Source organism: Talpa occidentalis, unplaced genomic scaffold, assembly GCF_014898055.3.
Source record: "Talpa occidentalis isolate TD23 unplaced genomic scaffold, MPIMG_talOcc4v2.1 talOcc4.14, whole genome shotgun sequence".
NCBI lineage: Eukaryota > Metazoa > Chordata > Mammalia > Eulipotyphla > Talpidae > Talpa > Talpa occidentalis.
Genome location: NW_023601433.1, coordinates 4,997,514 through 5,016,049, shown reverse-complemented (window position 1 = coordinate 5,016,049; position 18,536 = coordinate 4,997,514). Strand labels below are relative to the sequence as shown.

Sequence of the window (18,536 nt, the reverse complement as noted above, 5' to 3'; positions counted from 1 at the left end):
GCACCCACTGAGCACCAGCGAGTCCCAAAGTGACTGTGGCATAGACCTCTGTGCCTCATCAGCTCGTGTTACAGGAGCGGAAGTCAGCACTTGGGGGTGCTGTGGCCTGGGGCCCGGCAGAGTCAAGCCTGGAGGTGGCAGTGGTCAGGTGTGAGGAAAGGCTGCTTCTCCCGCTCTCTGCCTCTGCCCTGGCAGTCGCCCCTGGCCCGGGCCTGTGCTGTCCATGGCACCACTAGTAAGACCGTAGATGGGGGTGTTACGCTCGCAGCCCCTGGTGTCTGGAGCTAGAGTCGCCCTTCGAGAACACGACCTTTCTGATGCTAGCCAACCACTTAGCTCTCCTGCCCAGCTTCTCTGTCAGTAGAGGGAACAGAAAAGCACCCTGAACCTTTTCATCAAGACTTCTAGGAAGGGCGGATCGGTATTGCTTGCCGGGCTGTTGAGTGCAGTGAAAATTGACGCTTAGTGGGTGTCGCAAGCAGCACATACAGGGACGCCTCGTTTTACCCCAGGTGCCTGCAGGTGAACCCAAGAGATGACACTCATTTGGGGGTGATTTAGGGCCAGACTGTTAGGCTTGCTGGCCTGAGACTAATAGGATAAACAGATGCTTAGGTAATAACAGCTGCTTCTGGTGTCTGATTTGTTATCAAGGTGAGATTTTTAAGACTGAATATTTTGTGAAAAACTTTCAGTGATTCGCCTTGTTTTATTACTATGTTTATGACCAATGGGAATTAGAACGCAGTTGTATGCTCATATTTTGTGTTTGTTTTTAACTATATGTGTATAAAACAGCTTTATTGTTACATGATTCACATGCCACGCAATCCGCCATTTCAAGTACGCAATTCTTAGTAGCTTTTAGTATATTCATGAGGCTGTGCAGCAGCCCCATTTGAGAGCTTTTTTATCACCCTCCCAACTGCCCCAGCCCTGGCAACCACTAATCTATTTTCTTTCACTGTGGAGTTGCCTGTCTGGACATTTTGTACAAGTGAACAAAGCCTTTTGTAACCCTCGGTGACTGGCTTTTTCCAATCAGAATGATGTTTTCAAGACTGATGAGTATTGTGGCGTCTATCGGTATTTTATTCCTTTTCACAGCTGACTAATACTCCACCACTCACATTTTATCCATTTATCCTTTGATGAATATCGTGGTTTATTTCCACTTTGGGTCTGTTGTGATTAATACTCTTATGAATATTCACATACAAGTTTCTGTGTGGATATGTTTTTATGTCCAGGAGTAGAATTGCTGGGTCACATGGCGACTTCATCTTTGGCTTTTTGAGGAACTGCCAGACTGTTTTCCAACACTGCTGCACCATTTTGATCTTTCAGGGGGCTATGAGGACGTGCGCTTGGGTTTTACAGGGGGGCTGGGAACCGTGCAGAAGGGTAATGTGAATCTAGTGCCCTGGCTCACAGCTTAACTCGGGCCCGTTGTCTGCAGTTTTCAGGGGAGAACGCAGAGCGCCTGAAGACGACGTACGGCAAGTTCTGTGGACAGCACAACCAGTCCGTGAACTACTTCAAAGACCTTTACAACAAGGATAAGCGCTTCCAGGCCTTTGTGAAGGTAAAGGGGCTGACATGAACGCCATATCCCCTTGTGGCCCAGAGCAACACCATCAGCATTCGCTAGCACCTTCTTCCCCAGGCAGTTGACACCTTTCCTTTGCTCCTTTGCAGAAGAAGATGAGCAGCTCAGTCGTCAGGAGGCTTGGAATCCCCGAGTGTATTTTGCTTGTAACCCAAAGGATCACCAAGTACCCAGTTCTGTTCCAAAGAATACTGCAGTGCACCAAAGGTGAGTCTCAGACCACGCACAGGCAGACTGACGAAATACACTGCTGAGGGGAGCAGCGGGCACGACAGGAGAGGTCTGCCGCGCCACGTATGACCCTCGCCAGCCGGCTGGGATCGAACCGGCGCTGCAGAGGCTGCGGGCAGCTTCACAGCACAGCGCTCAACCACCTGTGCCACCAGGGGAGGTCCAACAACTAGCATTCTTTGGAGTTAATTGTATCAGAGCAGGGACAGGCCCATGGCCTTTGACATCTTTGCTTCACTCCCCCAAGGGCATTGATGATCTGGAAAAAGAAGGTAGGACCCCCTCCTTCCTCCCCGGTCTGAAAGAGTCTGTTTAAACAGAACTGCTGTGTGTATAGCAAAGGTGAAAATGTACACATTGTACAAAAATTTAAAATGATGTACATGAAACAGGGCCTCCCCTGGTGGCGCAAGCGGTTGAGCGCAGCGCTGTGAAGCTGCCCGCAGCCTCTGCAGCATGGGTTCGATTCCTGGCTGCCCAGGGAGAGTTCCACATGGCGCGGCAGACCTCTCCTGTCGCACCCGCTGCTCCCCTCAGCAGTGTATTCCGTCAGTCTGCCTGTTCTGTTCCCCACTCTGTCTCTGGTGAATCCTCTCACTCTCCCACGCATCTGGCCTGTACCCCAGTTCTTATATAAATAAATAAATCTTTATTAAAATATATATATATAAAATAAAAAGAAATGTAATTTTCAAAAAATAAATAAACAACTGCTTTTCCCTTTTCAGACAATGAGGCAGAGGAGGAAGATCTGGCTCAGTCGCTGAGCCTGGTGAAGGATGTGATTGGGGCTGTGGACAGCAAAGTGGCGAGTTACGAGAAGAAAGTGCGTCTCAATGAGATTTATACGAAGACAGACAGCAAGTCGATCATGAGGATGAAGAGCGGCCAGATGTTTGCGAAGGAGGATTTGAAACGGAAGAAGCTGGTGCGGGACGGGAGTGTGTTTCTGAAGAATGCGGCGGGAAGGTTGAAAGGTGAGGCGCACTCTGCGTGCGGAGAGCAGGCCGCACCCCGCGTCCCGGCCAGCAGCTCCCCAGCGCCCCACGCGCGGCCCCCCGGCGCACCACTGCCGTCTCGGGTCAGAAGGGCCTGGCTCGGGGTAGCTCAGAAAGGCACGTGGAAAACAGTAAGGTGACATGGAAATGATGCCGTCAGGGAGAAGCGATTTTTAAAAAGCACAGGGTGAGATTGAGACGCAGAGGCCAGCTGCCGTGGAAGGCGTGTGCCCCGCGCGTCAGCAGTGGGGTGAGGGCTCTCTGCAAGGAGAGAAGCGCGTCCGTCTCAAGCCTGAGGGATTCGTCGTCGTCATTTGTTTCGGAAGAGGCTAGAGTGTTGCAGCTTCTAGGACTTTAGAGAAATGGACGTTCAAGCTCACTCGATGCCAGGCAAATTTTATATTTGTATCTTTCTCTAAAGCGAAAGAGATCATGAAAGACGCTCATTTTCCACTTGGTTCTGTGGTAGGCTGCGCCACGGGAAGAGTGAGAGGTTTCATTCCTCCATGCACGGCCATTTCATCTGCGCAGGAGCAGTTCCTGTGAAATGGCTTCATCAGTGGTTTCCTCAGGCCGGGGGGCGGGCACTGGCCTCACACCAGCCTGGAGCGGCTCCTCCCACGTCGCACCCAGACGGCTGCTGTCCCCAGGGCCAGTCCTCGCGGGCCTTGTCACGGGACCTGAGACGTGTGGGGCAGCCCCCTGGTGGCAGGATGGGGCCAGGATGGGTGGGGGGGGGGGGCGGTAGCTTGGGAGCCCAGAAGGACGAGGAGAGGGAGCGGGTGTCTGCGGGGCGGTGCGGGGTGTCCCCCAGAGCCTCCGCGCTGGCCTGGCAGCAGGAGGCAGCGGGGAGCACGGACCCCCAGCAGGACCCTTGAGGCCCCAGGCAGGAGCGGACGGTGGGGCAAAGAGTGGGTTCGCATGGAGGGTTTTGAGCAGGAAATGGATGGATTCGGTTGGTTTTTAGTGTGACGACTGGGGAACACAGGAACAGAGCGTCCCTGTGGCCGTGCGTCAGTGAAGCGCTGCTCTGGGCTGAGCTGAGGAGGGCCTGTGAAGGGGAAGGGCACAGGGCCCTCTGCCCTCCCACAAGTAGGCGGCCACGAGTCCCCCTGCTCCGCCACGATCCCTGGGCTTCTCCCCCCAGCCCTGACGCCCCTGGGGTCCCGCACGTCCCGCTGCCTCTTTCCACACGGCCCTTGGACACCGTCCAGAGGGCAGGTCCTCTCTTGAGAAGACCTGAATTTCCTAGAGCTGCCGTTGCCCGGAGCCGGCTCTTTATTCTTCCTTTGCACAGCAGTTTATTCATTCCCAGAATGAAAACTAACAGATTCCAGCTGTGGGAATGAAGCTGTGGTCCAGCCAGTGGCAGAGCGGTCGGTTTTCAGGCCCGAGAGCCTCCGGCAGCGAGGGAGCCAGTGCCGAGTCATGTCACCCTTGAGCTCCCCCCAGAACGGCCAGTACCGTGGGGCCCGCCCTCTGCAAGGGACGGGCTGTTTTTCTCTGCTGCTGCCACACCGTTTGCACCATCAGCTTCAGAATACACTGAAGTTGAAACTTATTTTAGAACTTCAGGGCCAGGGGTGGGGGCCACAGGCACCTGAATTATTTAAAAGGAACCTTTTTGAAACTTGTGAAAACGAACGGTTGGCGTGGAAAGTTGCTGTAGCGTGGGGTGCAGGTAGAGACCTCCCTGGGGGTCAGGCTGGCTCGTGTTCTCCTTGGCTCATGCGGGAGGGGTCCCAGCTGAGAGAGTGTGGTGGGAGAGGCAGGGCTGGCGCTCAGGGGCCTGCCTCTCGGCTTCACTAGTGTTTAGTGCCACGTTCTCGCCCCAGGGGACGGTGGGACGTGCCCCCGTGCTCCTGGAGGGGAGCAGGCTAGTGGGGGTCGCCTGATTCCTGGATCCACCCAGTTGTTAGTTTAGCTTCTGCTGAGTGGAGCCATAAAAGGCTGTTCCCATGGAGCGGGGCTTGGGGTGATGGTGGTGTGTGGGAGCAGGGAGGCTGGGGTGATGTGATGGTGGGGGGCAGGGAGAGCAGTTCGCATGGACCCTTGAACCCGGTGTCTCAGGGCTGCTCTTGCTCCGCCGGGGCCAGGGCGGTCTGCCTCTCACGACGTGGCTGTTACACATCACCGTCTGGCAGCGTGCCCGGCTGCTGTCCCACGCCTTTCCCATCGCCCTGCCCGGGAGCGGGGAAGTGTTACGACCCGAGTGTTCTGTGGACTGTGCTGCTGTTTAACATCCGCTCAAGCGCCACTTCCCCCTCTGTGCTTAAAGTATTCTAGTCTGAAAATCTTGCCTGAAGGGGATACAACTTTCCAAAACCGAGTCCTTCAACTTTCTCGAGACAAGGCTTTGGTAATAAATCGCATTTCAAAGCGCCTCTAAAACGCAAATGAGCAGATCTAAGTCCCGTGGAACTGGCAGACGCGCGCCGCCTTGGGGGGTGCGGCCCTTCCCACGCGGGCCGGGGGCGCTGGCGAGGGGCTGCCCAGCCATCCGCCCTGCTCACCCTGCCTCTCCCCGTTTCCATCTACAGAGGTGCAAGCAGTTCTGCTCACTGACATCTTAGTTTTCCTTCAAGAGAAAGACCAGAAATACGTCTTTGCATCGCTGGTAAGCCGCGTGTCTCTGGCGCCTGGCGCGGGCGGGTGTGCGGGTGGGCGTGCGTGCGGCGTGCCCTCCTGCCCGCGCTCCGTGGGCTGACTCGGGCACATTCCCCGGGGTAACTCTTTACGCACCTCGCAGTTTTTGGAGCCCCTCAGGTTTTCTGTTCCCTCAAGAGCCTTGGACACTTGAGATAAAAAGAAAGCTGTCACTCGAGTGCCTCTCACTGAGTTAGAGGACTGACCACACTCTGAGCGGGCCCCGGGACCATCACCTAGGAAGCGTGTCCAGACCCTTCCCAGTGATAAATTTCCCCTCCCTCTTGGAGTCTGGCACCGTGGGAGCGAGGCAAGGCGCATCTCGGGCCTACGCTGCCGTAGCGTGTTAAGCCACGTGGTTCTGAAAGGCATCCGGTCGACCTTAGCTGGCAGCTGTGGTGAGGGTTCGGGTGCTGTCCACTTACCATTAACTCCCCTCTTCCCAGGACCAGAAGTCAACGGTGATCTCGTTAAAGAAGCTGATCGTCAGAGAAGTGGCCCACGAGGAGAAGGGCTTGTTCCTGATCAGCATGGGCGTCAAGGACCCCGAGATGGTGGAGGTGCACGCCGGCTCCAAGGAGGAGCGCAACAGCTGGATCCAGATCATCCAGGACACCATCAACACCCTGTGGGTGGATCGCGGCTCCCCGGCCCCCCGAGGCCTCTGATTTCCCGGTAGACGGGCAGGGACCGCGGTAACTGACATGTTGACCATCCTTTGTTTCGCTTGCGTTAGGAACAGAGATGAAGACGAAGGAATTCCTAGTGAGAACGAGGAAGAGAAGAAGATGTTGGACACCAAAGCCCGGGAGCTGAAAGGTAAGGCTGTCGGAGGTGGCCCCTTGCCTGGCCGCCTGCAGGGACGGCCGGTGTCTCCCCCCACCCCGACTGTCCCAGGGGCCCTGAGACAGGATGGTCAGCAGCTTCGCATGGGTCCCCGCCCAGGAAGGCTGTACAGTGCGCAGGAGGGACCCGAGGGGATGTTGGGCCTCTTGCCTCAGTGTCCACGTCCCTGGGGACAGTCTCTGAACTTTGTCGCAGATTATGGCAAAAGCCACGGTCACGTTGAAGAGTAAAACAGAGAGGGCGAGGAGAGGAATTCTCCGTTCATCCGTGTTGAGTTCCCTTGCCTGGGCCACCTGCTCCCAAGTTGCTGGGACAGCCAGGCCCGCTCCCTGCCTTCTGACCCGCAGCCGGCGCCCTGCCTCTGCGGCTCGCTTACTGAGCGCTTTGGGCAGAAATAAGGCCAGAGTCGAATGAGTACCAGCCTCCAGGAGCGCTGTGTGTCCTCTAGGCTGCAGGTGCAGACGTGTCAGGGGGCGCGGGGGCTCGCACAGGAGCCTGAACTGTCAGGCCCGCTGGCCCGCGGTGAGGGTGGAAGCGCCAGGTGTGACGCTTCTTGCAGGGCGCAGAGCTCAGCCGGGTCGCCGCCCGGGGGACAGGCAGGACAGGGGCAGGGTGGCGAGCCCACGGCACGGGTCACTTGGCCTGCCCCTGGTGTTCATGGGGGGGGGGGGTCTCGCATATTCTGCATCTGAAAAGAACTTTCCCACCAAGAACAGCGGTTAGGTGAACACTGAAAAGGGACTGGACGTGTCAGGTTTGGAATGTTCGGACAGGCGAGGCCTTAGAAGGCAGCGGAGGAAGGATGCAGTGTGTTGGTCCAAGTGGGAGCTTGTCTTTTTTATTGCTGTTACAGCCACTTGGGTTTTGTCCCTGCGGGAGTGGGGGCCGCTGGGAGTGGACAGCCAGTGAGCCTCGGGGCAGGTCAGGCGCACGATGGCCTGGAGGGAGCAGGGTGGGGGACGCCAGAGTGTGAGGGGCGGGGGCCGGCGACAGGCCACTCCGGAACCAGCTGGAGGAGGACAGCGAGGGGGGGGGTGTTGGCGAGGGAAGGGCCGGCGGGCGAGGAAGGAGGTTTGTGACCTTCTGGGAATGGGGCGCAGAAGTGGGGCTCGGACGGGGCCTTCACAGTGGCGGGGGCTCGGCACGGCGCTCAAGGAAGCGGGTCGGATTCAGGAGGCTTCTTGTGAGCGACCAGCTTTGAGGAGGTCGCTGAAGCCGCGTGTGAGCTGGTACACGGGCGCCCAGACACTCCCGCAGCCGAGGGCAGGGAGAGAACCCGGGAGTCCTCGGGGGGAGGGGCCCCTCCAGCGCTGGAAAGGATGAAGCGGGACCTCGAATTCAGGGATGTCGGATCCTTGGAAAGAGCAGGAGCAAAGTCCGGAGCAGAAGCCCCGGGGTAGCTTTTCAGCTAGAAATTGGCCTACACCCCAACTCATGTGTACATAAATACACTAATTCTATTAAAAAAAAAAAATGACAGAACGGAACATGGGTGATTCTGCCGGCCTGAGGAGAGAGGGGTGGGCGGGGCGGGTCCTGCGCTCCCCGGCCTGCAGACTCGCCACCAGGTGGCGCCCGCGTCGCGGTGGCGCCGCTCCGGCCGGGCCTCACGCCGCTCCCTGCACCTGCCCGGCAGAGCAACTCCAGCAGAAGGACCAGCAGATCCTGCTCCTGTTGGAGGAGAAAGAAATGATTTTCCGGGACATGACGGAGTGCACCACCCCCTTGCCGGAGGACTGCTCCCCGGTCCACAGCCCTCGAGTGCTCTTCCGCTCCAACACCGAGGAGGCTCTCAAAGGAGGACCCTTGATGAAAAGCGCCATAAATGAGGGTAAGGACTCCAGAGCGGCTGACACACTGAGCTGACTGACCAGCTTTACCTTCTTCCTGGGAAGATAAACGCCCTGGAACTGGGACGTGACTTGTAACGTGATCCCTCGGGGTTCTTTATGGCTTTACGATCAAGTGCCTACGCTGAGCCCCCACGCTTTAATGTTGCTCACGTCTTCTGCATCCCTGTAAGAGTCTTCATTGTTCCGTCTCCCTTTGCACACAGCTCATCTTTGGGGCGGCTGAGCTTTTTAGCCTGTAGCGTTCTCCACGGGCTGGGTTTTATTCATGCAGCGGTGGTTCTTCTGCCTTCTGTTCCCGTCAGCTCGCAGCTGGACTCCGTGACGCAGACTTGCTCGCTTCGGCCGGCCGCCTCCCCGTAGCGCGCTGCTCCCTCAAGGGCACCTGCTGCCTGGTTTCCGCTTTCGTGCGGCATAGCAGAAAAGCGCGATAATGGGATTCAGGCTTGACGTTTTTCCACCTGCTTAACCGGTTTTCAAAGCAGCGGGTTGATGTATGGTCCTCCTCGGAGGTGACCGGTGCACTTTCCGTGGTGTGGGCTCACGACTTCAGCTGTGTTCCGCGGGCCTCGCCTCCCTGCCAGGCTGTTCCTTACCCAGAGCTCAGGTCCCCTCCCTCTGCGCTCCGAGGAATCCCTGTTCTCGAGGCTCTGGTATAGGCCGACTCCGCTGGGCTCACGAACCGCTTCTCTCCTGCCTCAGCGCGCGGAATACCCTTGCTCCCCCACCACCCAGTAGGGCTCCCCTCCGCTCTCCCACTGCCCGTGCTTTAAACAGCTGCACAGCCTGCAGAGCGTGTACGCACGGCGGAGCACGCTAGCCCAGATCTGGAGTCTCGGTGCCACGCATCCCCAGCTCCTACGTCGGGCTCCTCTGGTCACCTGGGTGTCTGAGGCATCTCTCTTGTGGGGCCTCAGGAACGGCCCTGGGGAATAACAGACCCTGAGTCCTTGCTTGTGGGTAATAATTTGTGTTATTAATTTTCATTTGAAAGTCTGTCGCACTGATACAGAGTCCCTGGTTCACATTTTCTTCCCCTGGGTATCTTTTTTTGTCAGAGTCTGATCATAAATTTATGTCCCCACATGCTCTTTGTCTGGGTGCCCAGAGGATTTTTCGACTGCACGTCAGTTTACTAGAGCAGCGTCGGTTTTGCTGAACTGACGCTCTAGGGTCTGCCGTGCTGCACCTGTCGTGCCTCATAATAGTTTCCATGGCTGCGTCTTCTCACGGCGTCACCTTCTCCCGGCTGTGTTTGCTCTGAAGTGACCTTTGGCCACTGGTTTCTGGTTCTCTCTGGACGTGGGCTTCTCACCGCCGGCATCTGCTCAGCGTTTGTCTGGTGGGCCCGTCCGTCTCCTGATGCGCGCGGGCTGTTGGTAGGGGGCCCCCGCGCTCCTTTTTCTCTGCCTCTCACTCCACTCTGCGGGGTTTGATGTGGATGTTTTCCTGGGGTCATTTTCATGGAAAACAATCTCAGATGCTTCGGGTCTTCACCTGGCGAGACTCACAGTTGCAACGTCTGGGGTCTTGAGTTTTACCCATGAGGCTTGGCCTATGAAATTCCGTCGTCTTTCTCCATCTCTTGTTCCAGCCCAGGTTGATTTTACTTGCTCTGAGCATGCAGGCATTTTGTGGCCTTCTTTCCTAGAAGGAAAGAACCTCAGCTGGTCAGACTTGAGAATGCAGGGGCTTGGCCTGCTCCAGACACGCGCTCACTCTGGGCAAACCGAGTCGTTTCCCAGCTGACCCACCTCACCTTCCAGGGAGCGCTGCTACTTCAGCCCTGATGCCAGGAGCCGTGCTCCTTCCAGGAAACTACTCTGCCTTCTCTGTGCCCCTTGGCATTTCCTAGACCTCGTGTAAATAGGGCCGAAGGGGTGCTCTCTGGATTGCCTGAAGTAGAACCCAACCAAACATCCCCGAGTTGCGCTTTGGGCCTGTCTCTGTGCACACGGTGTGGCACCGTGGTCTCTGCTGCCCGCTGGGAGCCAAGGGGTCAGTCTGGCACGTCTCTTCTCTTCCAGTGGAGATCCTGCAGGGCTTGGTGAGTGGAAGCCTGGGAGGCAGCCTGGGGCCAGTGGTCAGCAGCCCCGGCGAGCAGGAAGGCACGGTCGGCCCCGTCTCTTTGCCTCGAAGAGCAGAGACCTTCGGGGGATTTGACAGCCATCAGATGAGTGCTTCAAAAGGTAAGAGACCGGAGCCGGCGCCTCTGCAGGCAGCGCCGGCCTGCCCATTCCGGGGGACGCTGTCTGTGGTCGCTCGTCTCCGCTGTCCCCGCCAGTCAGTGTTTGGAGAGACCCTGGGGAAGCATGTAGCTGCCGAAACCCTCAAGACCCTCTAGCAGGGTCACCGTCATTCTGAGCAGTGAAGATTCTCCTGGGACCTCAGCTAAGCTCTGGCCAAAGACGTGCCCACGCCTGCTGTCCCTCTGGCTGCTAGTCCAGGGACTCCTGAATCAGGCTCAGCTGCCGCGGGAGCTCCTGGTTGGCAGGCACAGGATTCAGAAGGACCACGTCCCATGTATTCGTGTCTCTGCTAGACTTTTTTCACTTCTTGAACACATTTTCTTTGGTTTGTCTGTTCAGGAAGTGAGAAGGAGGATGCGGATGACGGCCAAGATCTCAGGAGGACAGAGTCGGACAGTGGTCTGAAAAAGGTATTTATTTCTACCGCCTCGTTCCTCCCTCTGAATTCATCTTTGAAACTGGTCCACTCCGATCCTGTTTCGGGCGCCTGGCTTTTTTTAATTTACTGCTTTAAGAAAGCACGCTTTTAATCAAGGGGTGCAGGGCAGACCCCTCCCGTGTTGCCCACTTGTCCCCTCTGGCTGGGACGCGGAGCTCGCCCTGCCAGAGAAGCCCCCAAAGCAGCCTGACCTTGACACGCTCCCTCCACCCGCAGCGGGAGGCCCCTCCTAACTGGCGGGCACACTGGAGGCGGCTCTTACCTTGGGAGGCTGTTGTTCTAATGCACGTCTTCCGCCTTGCAGGGTGGAAATGCAAACCTGGTGTTCATGCCTAAGAGGAGCAGTGAGGTAAGGCTGTCATGAGCTGTTTTAAAAAAATCTGATCGCTTTCCATTTGCTGGGGGAGGGTGCACGCTCTTGCCTTGCTGGTAGAATTGGGGACTCTGGCCCCAGTCTGCTCCCTGAGCCGTGGGCAGCTCCATGCCTGGCCTTTCCCAGCACGTCGCTTCAGGCAGAGTCTTGCAGGCAGAGTTTTGCAGGCAGAGTCTTGCCTGCTGACGTGGCCCCAAGGCTCTGCCCTGGAGAAGCCTCTGCCTCTCCCTGGACCGGCAGCAGCGAGCCCCCAGGCACGAGGAGTCGCGGCCGCCTGTCCTGTAGCACGAGCCTCGGGCAGAGCGACTCGGGGTGTCTTCCCTACAAGATCCACTGGGGCTTTCCTCCTCCCTCCACCGTTCCCTCTTAGGAAACCCCATGCCGGTGACAGGCACCCGGCCGTGTCCTTGACGACGCGCGTGTGGCGCTCGGGGCGTTCTGCTTCCCTCGCTGCGGCACAGCGGCGCCTTCCTTTCGCCCATTAACGTGCGGAGGATGTTGTTTGCTGTTGGTTGGCCCTGAACTTGCACGCGGTGGTCCCCCGAGGCCTCCCCTCCAGTGTGTGCACCCCGAGATGAAATAAGCCCGTTCTCCCAGACTGCTGCTGCGGGCCGGGCGCCCAGCCCGTTTTCCTTCGCGCCCTTCCCCGGGCTCAGCGGGCCCGTCTGGGAGGAGTGCCTGGGAAGAGCAGAGCCCGGGAAGGTACCGCCTGGGGGATCATAAAAGGGGCGCCTGGCAGGCGAGAGTGTCCAGCAGTGTAAGAAGGAGAAGCCAGCCCGCCCCCGGGGAAGAGCTGCGTGTCTCCAGCCTGGGCGCTCCGCTCGCACGGGCGCAGGGCATGGTGCTCTTGCCGGGGGGTCAGCTCTTCTGGTCAGCCGTGGACACCTGTGTCCACCCATGTCCTGCACGGGTTTCTGATCACTTCCCTGCTGCTGCCTCGTTGGGGTGCCCTGGGCCCCACCCAGACGCCCTCCGCCTGCTTCCACCCAGCACTGGGGAGCATGGTTTAGTTGATGTTTTTGTTGATTCGGAAGCCCAGTGGTGTGTCTTCATTTATTTGATTTCACGTGAGGTGGAGTCATTTTCAGCGTGTGCTCCCGGCCTGCCTTTCCCCCGGGCATTCGTGCGTTCTTGCTCATCTAAAAGATTTTCTTTTCACTTGCCTCCCGTTTAAATCTTACGTGTGGACAGTGAAAGTTGAAAATTTGTGGCTCCTTCCATGGCTCCCGTCTCTGGAAAACCCTGTTTCAGAATCAGAACACGCTCATGCGTCCCCGCAGGCCCTTCCCGGGTCGTAGCCGACACGTAACGTTTTAATCCCCTGGAAGGTTTCAGTGAGCCGGGCTCAGCCAGGCCCCCAGGCTGCTTTCCAGCAGGGTCGTCCAGTGTTCTCGGGACAACTCACCGCCTGTTCTCTCCTTCCTCGTTGACCAGAAATGCTCCCTGTGCCGCCTCCGTCCGGGTGGCTGCTGCGTTATGCTTGGGCTGCTTTCATGCCAGTCTGAACAACTCAGCGTTTCGAGAGACTCCAGCGGGGCGGTGTGCCGCCTGCCCCTCGGCCGCGCTGTCTCTGGCCGGGTTCTTTGCTCCCTGGCTGCTTGTTCTCTCGGGAGCTTTCTGTTGGAACATACGCAGTGCACATACCTTGCTGGGTGGGGACGTTTTCTTGGGCTGGGCTCTGCATCCCTGGGTGATGCTTCCATCCTGTTCCCTTTGCACCAGGTGATCCAGCGCGTTGTCCATCTGCACGAACTGCTCAGCTCTTTGCAGGTACAGGCCCTCCCTCGACCCCTCGGGATCTGTTTGGAGTTAAGTAGCCAGGAGGGGGTTGTCAGCCTAGATCACTGAGGTTTGCAGTTGCTTCTGCCTACGTGGGGCCTCACTTTAGAGGGCACGGGCCCTCCTAACAAGAAAGGCTTGGGGAGAACTCAGAGACCCTCTAAGAAGATCCCGGACAGAAAGGGGCGCATGGGGATAACCCGGCCCCATGGGCCTGTGTGGCCTGCCCCAGCTGCTTCTCTTTAGTCCTTCCTGGGAACAGCCTCAGAGTCTTCTCACGTCCCTCCTTGAAGGTTCAGCCAGATCCGTTCCTATCCTCCCCCAACACACACGCCCTTGGGGGGTGGGAGGAAACTGACAGCAGCAGCCCCACTTAACCAGGACTGTGAGTTCCTGCATCCTGGGATGAATGGGCAGTCGCCCCCGGGGATCCAGGCAGGTCCTTTCAGACCAGTCTAGAAGGGGTGGAAGAGGTGTCCTGGGTCTGAGGTCCTGCCCGGTGTGCCCAGGGCGTGGTGCTGCAGCAGGACAGCTACATCGAGGACCAGAAGCTGCTGCTGGCAGAGCGGGCAGTGGCGCGGAGCTCAGCACGGCCCAGCTCACTGATTGAGCAGGAGAAGCAGCGCAGCCTGGAGAAGCAGCGCCAGGATCTGGCCAACCTGCAGCGGCAGCGGGCGCAGCACCTGGACGAGCAGCGGCGGCGTGAGCGCGACTGGGATACCCGCGAGCGGGCACTGCAGGAGCGCGAAGTGCGGCTGGCTCAGCGCGAGGCTGAGGCACGCCGGGGCCTCCAGGATCTGGAGCGGGAGCGTGAGGAGCTGCAGCAGCGCAAGGCCGCCTACCAAGGCGAGCTGGAGCGCCTGCGCACTGCCCAGAAACAGCTGGAGCGCGAGAAGGAGCAGCTGCAACAGGACACTGAGCGGCTCAGCCAGGTGAGGAGCCAAGGGGGGCGGCTCACCTGCGCCTTGGCGCCCCCCCAACCCCTCCATTAGAGCCTTTGCTTTAGGAGCTTGAGGGTGTCTCTCCTGTCTGCACCACTGCTGGGTAACAGGAAGGGAGGTCCTGGGGCTTTGGGGCTGGAAAGTGCCACATGAGATCTCAGAAGCGCCTCCACCTAAAGACCCGCCCAGGATAGGGCCCAGGAGCCTGTGCCCCAGGCAGAGGAGCTATCAAGGAAAGAACAGGCTGGGGCAGCCGCCCTCCCCGGGAGAGGCCCACGCTTCCCTGTCCTCTCGCTCTGGGGATGACACCTTCTCTGTAGCTGCTGCTTAGCTGGAAAGGCCTCCCGTGTCCGGCACGCTGAGCCCCGTTATTTCAGGGCTGTTCGGCTCACCTGGAGCAGGACGCCTGTGCAGACGGAAGGCCCGGGCCCGCCCAGCCCGTCCTGTTGCTGTGCGTTTGGTTGACCTTGGACAATGAAAGGAAATTAAACTGGGGCTCCCAGCGGGCAGCAGAGGGCAGCTGGGCCCCCTTGGGAGGTGTGCATGCATGGCAGGGTGCAGCACGGGGTTCTGCTCTTTGGCACCCAGCCTGGCTCTCACCCACCCCGGCAGTCAGCGGGGCTTCCGCAGGAGGCCTCTGAGAGTCGGCACGGATGAGACCGTTCATCCTCATCTTTCAGCCTTTCCCACAGAGCTTGGTAGCAACTCGGCTTTCCACTCGCGTCCACCTGAGCAGGCTCCTGCACTTGGTCCTGAGGGGCCAGTCTGCACCCCGTGGGTATCACATCAGCAGCCCCTGGCTCCCCAAGGGCTGCCGGGGCCAGGGTAGGCGTGGCGAGGGTACAGACGCGCGCACAGGCGCTCCCAGGCGAAGCCCGTGTGCCGTCACGTCCGCGGGTGCCGCTGGGGGAGCCTGGTCTCTCCTCCCAGGCTCTCCTCGGTGTCGCACACTGAGCGAGCCCTCCTCCCCCTGCAGGCTGCGCACCCGCACACCAAGCTGCTGCGGATCCCGTCCTTCCTCCCCAGCCCCGAGGAGAGCCCCTCCCCTGCCCCCGCCGTCGCCAAGTCGGCGTCACTGGACTCGGAACTCTCAGCGTCCCCAAAAAGGAACAGCCTCACTCGGACACACAAAGACAAGGGGCCTTTTCACATACTGAGCTCGACCAGCCAGGCCAGCAAAGCGCCAGAGGGCCAGAGCCAGGCCCCGGCCTCCGCCTCCACCCGCCTCTTCGGGTTAGCCAAGCCCAAGGAGAAGAAGGAGAAGAAGAAGAAGAGCAAGGGCGGCCGCGCGCAGGCTGGCGGTGAGTCACGGGACGCGGGCCCCTGCGAGCCCTCCCCGGGGCGGGCGGCGGAGCCAACCCGGGCCGCGCGGGTCCCAGGCCCGCAGCCCCCTTGGCCGGGAGTCGTCACCCAGCGGGGAGCAGCGGCGGCCCAGGCCTGGCCGGCTCACTCAGCACTTGGGGCCCCCCTGGTGTGGGGAACCGATTGCCCGCCAGCCCTGCCCTCTGCCCCCACACGCAAGGCTGGGGCGGGGGGCTCCCTGAGGAGAGGGTGGCTCTCTGTGCTGATTCCTCGTGGGGTTCTCCTTTCCAGACGGCCCCGCGTCAGAAGGACCAGCAGAGGGAGAGGAGATCTTCTGCTGACGCGCCCGTGAGGCAGTCCTGCCCGCCTCTGCTGCCTGTGCAATCTCTCCCACCGGGCGCCCGGACCAGAGGAACAGTCTCCGGGTGGGGAGGCCGCGGGGCTCAGCCCCTGCCGCGCTCCGGGTGGGGCCTGCCCTCCTGAGGACGTCCCGCTGCACGTAGTGGCCCGAGGAGTCCCCGGCCGTGGCTGGGGGTGTGTTCGGAATTCCTCCGGGCTGAAGGCGCGTCTTCCCGTACGGTCTGAAACTGCCTTTTCCTCATGGGAACGACCAGAGTCGGAGAGCAGAGGGCCTGGCCTGCTCAGCACTGCCCGGAGGCTCAGCCCGAGTCCTCCCTGGCTGGCCCCCGTCAGCGACCCCTCCCTTCTGCACACGCCTCTCTCCTTTAGAAAGGGCGCCGGACGATTGGAGGCCCTGCAGGGGCCTGGCGCCCGCCCGTCCGGCGTGTTTCAGGCACCGTCTGTCATTCCAGCAGGACGTCCCCGGTTGTGGTCATCACTGGCCCTTCTGAAGTGGCCGCGGCTGCTCGCGCCCTCTTGGGGCCGCCCTCCCCGCCTGTCCCTGCTGGAGATGGCGTGTAGGCAGGCAGGGGCAAAGACCGAGCCCTGCGGTCTCCAGCGGCCCGCACCACAGCGGGCCAGGGAGTGCGCGCACCCTGGGTCGGGGCCTTGGCAAACGTGGTTTTTTAAAAAAAATGTTCAAAGGTCTGTCGTGACTTGTCCTCCGCCCCGCACACGCGTCCCTGCGGCCTTGTCTTTCCCCGCCCGTTGGAGACAGGTGGTCTCTCGGGGCCTGGCACAGGCTGGCCTGTGCGGGGCGGGCGGCCCCAGCCCACACCCCCCGGCCCGTTGTTACCCTGGAAAATTCTGCTCTTCAGCCGTGGCCTTTGGAACCCTCACAAGCCTGGGTCTTTGAACATATTTTTTACAAAACATACTAAAAAGCTCCAACTTGGTGCTTGTGAGGAACTGCGAGCTGGCCTTGCAGGTAGAGAGATTTATGTTCAGTTGTATTTGAAAGTCCTCTGTTGAAAATTGTGAGCTTAATTGTGTTTTATTTATTGTATTGTGTGTGTGAGAGAGAGAGAGAGAGTGTGTGTGTGTTTTCTCAAGGCTGACTTACTGGCCCAACGGTTTTACCTGCCTGCTTGGTGCCTGGAGGGCCCTGAGGACGCAGTTTCCCTCAGGGGACAGCTTCTTCCTTGCCGCACATTTCTCGCCCTACAAAAGCGGGCTTTTGAGAAAAACCAAGACATGTAGCCCCCCCCCTCAAAGACTCATGCCACCCCGATTGCCCCAGCTCTGTGGGGCTGTCCTGCCACCTGCTCCAGTGCCCCTCTGGCTGCCCCTCCCCAAGCCCCGCTGCGCTCGTGGTGAAAGGCCTCCCCAGAGCCTGGAGTCTTAAGTTGGTTTGGGTCATTTTTGAAAACCCACAGCCCTTCTCTCCCCGCCCCCCTTAAAATGACTTGGTCAAGTGCAGGCTCAGAGAATCAGAAGGGGGGGTCCTACCTTCCCCCAGCTCCCTCCAGATTCATCCGCAGGCCTCCGTGTCCCCCTCACCGCCCCTTGCGGTTCCGCCGAGGGACCGAGGTTCTGTGCCGGGCAGCCCCCGGGGCCTGTGGGAAGGGGCTGACTTCCAGGGCGACGCCAGCTCCCCTCTTGGGGCAAACTTCATCAAGCTGAAGAAGTCAGATGCCCAGCTCGTTTGGGGCCACAGCTGGAACCCCGGGCCGCGTCCTCAGGCTTCCAGAATCCGGTGGGCCTCCCGGAAGTGGCTGCATCTTGAGCATCCCGTCATCTCCGCCGTCATCCCGCCGGGTGACATGCACTTTACAGGCCCTCGCCGGCTGGCTTCTCTCGAGACAATCCGCTGTTTTCTCTGAAGACGGGAGGGTTACAAACATGCAGGTGGCCTAATCCATCCCTTGCCAACATTCCAGCTTCTCGCCCGGGAGCGGGGACAGCGGGGAACAGCTCCTTGTCAAGATTTGTCCAGAAAAGGTACCTCTGCCTTCCCTTTCCCGTCTCAGGGCAATACCACTAGCGGGCCCTTTGCTCACCTCCCTGCTCGGCAGCGACGCCCTTGTCCAGCCTGTCGGGGAGACGGGAGCAGTGTCAGGGCTTTAGGAAATAGGCTTTGCCTGAAGTAAAAGGTCGCACAGGCACCTCAGGCCAGCACCTGATCCTGGGGGTGCTGGCCCGGGAGGACTTCACTTCCCCTCTGCTGCCAGTCCCGGGGAGGGCTGTGCTCCCCGCCCACCCCTGCGAGGCCTGGAGGCGCCCTGTGTGCGCTTCCCTCCACGCTGGCAGGACATTCCTCGCGACGGGCCGAGCCAGAGAATAGCAAGGGAAGCGGAGGCTTCTTTCCGTGTGTTTTTCTGATTCCTCCAGCGCGACACCGGCCCGGCACAGCGCCCTGTCTCGCTGAGGTGAGCGGAGGGAGCCCCCCTGGCCCGGGTCTCCCCCGCAGGGCCGCCGGGTCCGCGCGGGCAGGAGAGAGGGAGCCGTCGTCCCTCTGGCCGGCGCCCGCGTGCTGAGCGAACGTTTCCCAGCGCGCTTCTGCAGAGGCCGCTCAAGCCCAGAGGCTGTATATTAATTTGTAATTATGTATAAAGCAGTTTTAAACTGTAAAGATTTTTTTCAGTGTGTCTGGAGTCGCGCCACAACATACTGGCTTCCTATTTTATTTATCTTCATAGTTACCTGCTTCCGAGTCATGTAAATTTCCTGTTGCCCCTCAAAGAAGAATAAACGACTTTGAAACCTGGATGGTTGCCATGGCCTGTTCCTGCCCCTGTGGGGTCCCATCCGAGGGCCCACTGCTCCCCCCCCCCCCATGCAACGCAGAGCCCTCCCCCTGCTGAGGCCGCTCTGGCTGTGGGCACAGGAAGCAGGGAGGCGAGCCCGGAGCCTCCGGCGTCACAGGCTGGCACC

At 59.6% G+C, this 18,536-nt stretch overlaps 1 protein-coding gene across 9 annotated transcripts in view; it reads left to right on the top strand.

Annotated features, from left to right (window-relative positions):
* The window catches only part of AKAP13 (A-kinase anchoring protein 13), a 252,783-nt gene extending 235,918 nt beyond the window's left edge, over window positions 1-16,865 (top strand). For all 9 annotated transcript variants that reach the window (XM_054694745.1, XM_054694744.1, XM_054694743.1 and 6 more), the window contains 14 exons: window positions 1,460-1,585; window positions 1,699-1,816; window positions 2,569-2,817; window positions 5,379-5,455; window positions 5,931-6,112; window positions 6,221-6,303; window positions 7,967-8,161; window positions 10,208-10,369; window positions 10,769-10,839; window positions 11,173-11,217; window positions 12,964-13,011; window positions 13,530-13,952; window positions 14,938-15,262; window positions 15,555-16,865. In XM_054694745.1, the coding sequence (XP_054550720.1) occupies window positions 1,460-1,585; window positions 1,699-1,816; window positions 2,569-2,817; window positions 5,379-5,455; window positions 5,931-6,112; window positions 6,221-6,303; window positions 7,967-8,161; window positions 10,208-10,369; window positions 10,769-10,839; window positions 11,173-11,217; window positions 12,964-13,011; window positions 13,530-13,952; window positions 14,938-15,262; window positions 15,555-15,604 (2,154 nt within the window). In that variant the 3' untranslated portion in view covers window positions 15,605-16,865. The remainder of the gene's footprint in view (window positions 1-1,459; window positions 1,586-1,698; window positions 1,817-2,568; window positions 2,818-5,378; window positions 5,456-5,930; window positions 6,113-6,220; window positions 6,304-7,966; window positions 8,162-10,207; window positions 10,370-10,768; window positions 10,840-11,172; window positions 11,218-12,963; window positions 13,012-13,529; window positions 13,953-14,937; window positions 15,263-15,554) is intronic.
* The last annotated feature ends 1,671 nt before the right edge of the window (window positions 16,866-18,536 follow it).